Raw genomic sequence first — 4890 nt, forward strand, 5'->3', positions numbered from 1 at the left:
TGGAGAGCTTAGAAAAGGAAGAAAGAGGGAGTAGGAGCTTGAGACTAAGGGAGGTTGAGAAGGAGGGAGAGCCTGAGAGGTATAGAATTTCTGCAGCAATGGAAAGCTTAGAAGAGGAAGAAAGAGGTTCAAAATGAGCTTTCCAAACCTAGAGTATGTTGGGGGGAAGTTTGAGAGGGAAAACGCACTTTTGGAAGAAAAAAAATCAATTTTTAAGGTTCTTAATCTACGCGATTCTAGGTGGGGGACACCTCTAAGTTTGGGCCCGGGAGGTAGGGGGACAAGATTAGTAATTAGGTCCCATTAACAAACCAAAGCCTAGGCCCCCTAGGGTCAAAGAAGTCAAAAATGTGCACGCAATCCTCTTCCTATTGGTCTATTCGTAATCAAAAGTTAATCCAAGAGGCCCTCTTTGGGTCCAAAAAATTCCTAATGTTACTCAATTTTTCCATTGTTTTCTAATGATCCTCACCTTTTAATGCAACACCCACCCACTCAATTTTCAACGTAACACACATTTACTCTTAATTTTTAACTTTTCCTAATGGTTCTCACCTTTTAATGTAACACCTATGCACTCAATTTTATTTCCTACCATTTCTAATGGTTCTCACCTTTCTTGATGCAACAAAAACAACAAAAAAAACAAAAAACAAAAAACTTTCAACAAACAACAAAACCTTTCTTTTCCAATTCATACACTCCACAATGTAGTACCATGTTCAAATGAACATAAGAAAATGTACTCACTACCACCTCCGACTACTCTTTGTCCACCATCAATATCCTTCAAATTTTCTTTTATGTAAGTGGACTGGAAGGATGGTGGTGGGGTGTCCGGCTATCTCAAAGAGATGATGATAAGGTGCTGCTCTGCTGCTACGTTGTTGGTGCTCAAATTGATCATCTCTGCAAGGCTTGGTTCAGTCAAATCATCAGTGTTGTTTCTGCTGTCAGAACTGGATAGCTCCAGTGTTTCACAGCAGCCTAGCAGAGAGATGCCCACACTCCATCCACCACCAAAGACGTTCATGAACCACCTCGACTAATTATTCTATCTAGCCTCGACTTTGTTAAAACTTTTAGGGCTTGAAGCTACATAATTCTGAACGTAGCCGGCTCGCACGCAGTATATAGTATTATATGGACAGACGTCACACTGATCATGTCTATGAATAAGTTCGCGTGCGGCTGAGGCACACTGATCATCATGACATGATGAAGCTTCTAGGTAGCTCCACCACCATCAGATTATGATTTTCATGAAAATTGATGTTGTCTAGTAAAAGCATGATTAAAGACACATCTTATAAAGTTTGCGAAACAGATTCAATAAAATCAGTTAGTTGATTAAGGCTGCAAGAGACGTACACAAGCCAACCAGAACTTCATACTGATTGATTCACAAATATACAGAGCCTTAATCGAGGCATTCCAATTACAAGGCAGAAGAATTACGGCTTCCGGTGGAGAACTTATTTTCCAAATGATCATGATCATGGAGGTTAATTCTTTTGCCAGCCCCTGCAATATCCATAATCCCCCTCCCTCCTGCCGCCCATGATGGACAACCGCGTCTCGATCGCTCCATGTGCAGCATGAGAGGCCGGGATCTTCCCTTTTCACACCTAATCACATGAATTTGGGCTGATCAGCTTGAGTACGTCTGTTGACCTAATCACATGCGTTAGGATCGGCTTGAGTACGTTACTTGACCTAATCACATGAATTTGTGCGGATAAGCTTGTTCGAGAGCCCGAGCTTGACAAGAAGAGAGGAACACCCATTAATTTTGCCTCACACACGCTTTCTTTTCTTCATGGACGAGGGCACAACAGAGTCCTCCGGCCCTAGTAGTCTCATGTTGGACGATCTATCTGCGTCTGGTATACTCCGCTTGATATTGTCCTGGGCGGGCCTCGATGTTGGTGCAGAACAATTAGGTCTAGCCGGATGAGTTGATCGCCGCTGCACCAATATAGCCTGCAAGCGCTTCTGTAGGGGCTCATGCTCCAGGACGGAATCATGCTCCGTCGTAGAGTGTTCCTCTTCCTGCACCCAACCCAGGACGCTCTTAGGAGAGCTGGGTATGCGTACTTCATGACCATGGCACTTGTCCGCCATAGGCTGCTTAATGTTTAGGTTGCAGCAAACAAAGGGGTGCTGGAGAAGCTGGGCAGCTGTGGAGCGAGCTCCAGGATCCCTTTGCAGACATTGATGCAAGAAATCCCTGGCCTCTGCAGAGAGACACTCTGGTAGGGGTGGCTCCTCCCTCCTGCAGCCGACCTTGTAAAGCACTGCTGCTACGTCCGTCAGGTGGCCCCACGGAGGCCGTCCTTGCAGCATCTGCACCACCGTGCACCCTAAGGACCAAATATCACAAGCGGGCCCCTGCTCCACCCGTCGCACAACCTCAGGGGCCATCCACATGGGCGTTCCTCTCAATGCAGTACCCGCTCCGCCAGGCGCCTCCTCGGCTGTCCTCTGCGCACACCCGAAATCCCCAATTTTCACGGTTCCCGACGACCCCAGCAGGATGTTCTCCGCCTTGATGTCGCAGTGGACGACGCCGTTGTCATGCAAGTAGCTCAGCCCTTCCAGGATGCAGCGGGTGTAGTGTCGGACCTGCTGCTCGCCCAATCTGTTGCCAGATTTCTTGATGAGGTCGGCGAGGCTGCCTCCGTCCATGTATTCGAGGAAGAGGTTGCGGGAGACGGACCCGTTCTTCTCCGTAGAGTAGTCTGAGCCGAAGCAGCGGAGAACGGTGGGGGAGTCGAGGCTCTGCAGGATTTGTAGCTCCTTCTCCATGGCCCGAAACTGGGGGCAGTTAGCTGCTGCCGCTGAAAGAGAGGAGGAGGAGATGATGGACGTGGTGGACTTGACGGCGAAAAGGGTGCTGTTGTCGAGATTGATGGCGAGGGAGACATGGCCGAAAGCGCCAGAACCCAACAGGGTGGCGGTGCGAAGCCAATGGCGGATCATGGTGGTGGGGGCAGAGGCAGGAGCCGTAGTCATATGAATTCATGTTTGCGTTTCTGGCGGCTAAAAAGCCCGCGCCGCCGCGTCGCTGCTTTTCACCGCGTGGATACTGCTTTTCGCCTGGAAGGGCCCGCGTCAAAACAAAGGCATTGTAAGGGAAAAATGCCAGTTCAATTATTTTCACCCTTCAAATGAAATATCTATTGCCCTTCAAAACTAAGGGCTGGACGAGACCTTAAAGCTTGGCAAACGTTGAATTAAGGTGAATAAGGACTCAAAGTTTGTAGAAAATGGTAATTCGTTAGATCAATTGTGATGGTTTGTTGAGTAACTTTTTCTTTTAAGTGATACATCTAGTAACAGAAAGGTTGCAACCCTTAGTTTTTTTATAACAAAAACTTTGGCATTTCTCTCTCATCACAATGCCCGCCTGAGGATCGCACCCCATCTACCTCGTTGTAATCGAGGTCAAGCCCATTCAGAGAGAGTTAGAGGATCGGAAGTATCTTGGTGCCTAAACAAGAAAGCATGGCTGTAATGAGGGCCAAGCCCATTCGGAGAGAGTTAGAGCACAACCATAATCTTTGGATTGTATTTTTTCCAAACAATCCAGTTGTTAACTTTTATAAATATGAACTCTATTAGAGTATTGCAAATAGACTAGGGAATCTATATATAAGATAAAGCGGCTTGCATTCCAGAGCCATGGATCGTCACAGTGTTTGGAGCCTCTCATGGTTTCTTTCCACATTCCACATGTCGCTGCGCCGAGTCCACGCACCGTCGGTCATTGTAGGTTGCAAAGTCGCCTCCTGTCACATGTTTCAGAGCTACCTCCTGTTGTCGCAAGTTCCAGAGCTCACAATCTGCATGCAGCCAGTTCAATTATAAGGGAAAAATGCCAGTTCAATTATTTTCACCCTTCAAATGAAATATCTATTGCCCTTCAAAACTAAGGGCTGGACGAGACCTTAAAGCTTGGCAAACGTTGAATTAAGGTGAATAAGGACTCAAAGTTTGTAGAAAATGGTAATTCGTTAGATCAATTGTGATGGTTTGTTGAGTAACTTTTTCTTTTAAGTGATACATCTAGTAACAGAAAGGTTGCAACCCTTAGTTTTTTTATAACAAAAACTTTGGCATCTCTCTGTTTAACCTCTCACCAAGAGGATGACCATGGAAGGCCAAATCTCCACCATAGATGGAGCTCAGATGACCAAAGTTAGTAAGAGTGTCAAAAAGGCCCTACCAATGTACCCCAAGCCCTATTTATAGTCACTTTCTCCTTTTGCCCATGGGCCCCTATGTTCATGTGGAAATCAAGCTCTATGGTTCATGACAAACCATCCCTTCCTAAAGATTTTGTCCTCAAAATCATACAAGATATTTACAATTGAATCGCAAACTCAATGTAAACCCATGGGAAGTAGAGAGGTCTTCAAAAATTCGCCTCGAATACATTTGGAATAGGAAAACCAAATGTAGTGAAGCCGGCAAACTCCTTCTCCAAAAATAACATGTAGGACTGCTATGGCAGCCATGTTGTCGATGAAGCTTCCCTTGAAATTCGTCATGAAACCTCCATAAAAATAAGCTGCAAATGATGCGTAGCCGCACCTAAAAAGGTCCCACATATGTGTCATCAAGCCAAATGATCTTCCAAGTGTGTTGGAGTAGGTTGGTACCCCAACAATAGATCGAGCCAAAGCTGTCTAGAAATTACAGCACATATAAAACCTCATGATATGTCCATTCTTCACATAATGATCATGCCACTTGATCAAGGAATACTTCCATCAAGTAAACCATGTTGTTGAACACACTCCATTGATTGCCAAGTAGCCTCATCTATGGGCAAGCGCTTCCATTTCACAAGGAATTCATCAATGTTCCGATTCCTCAAAACTCTTG

At 45.6% G+C, this 4890-nt stretch overlaps 1 protein-coding gene across 1 annotated transcript; it reads right to left on the reverse strand.

The window, feature by feature from the left end:
* Nucleotides 1-1797: 1797 nt before the first annotated feature.
* Nucleotides 1798-3015, reverse strand: LOC147625589 (mitogen-activated protein kinase kinase kinase 20-like). The gene has a single exon (XM_086817007.1). It carries the CDS (start codon nt 3013-3015, stop codon nt 1798-1800), a length of 1218 nt encoding a protein of 405 aa, XP_086673133.1.
* Nucleotides 3016-4890: the final 1875 nt, after the last annotated feature.

Source organism: Cibotium barometz, chromosome 23 (assembly GCF_041138505.1).
Source record: "Cibotium barometz isolate CiBa-2024 chromosome 23, ASM4113850v1, whole genome shotgun sequence".
Taxonomy (NCBI): domain Eukaryota; kingdom Viridiplantae; phylum Streptophyta; class Polypodiopsida; order Cyatheales; family Cibotiaceae; genus Cibotium; species Cibotium barometz.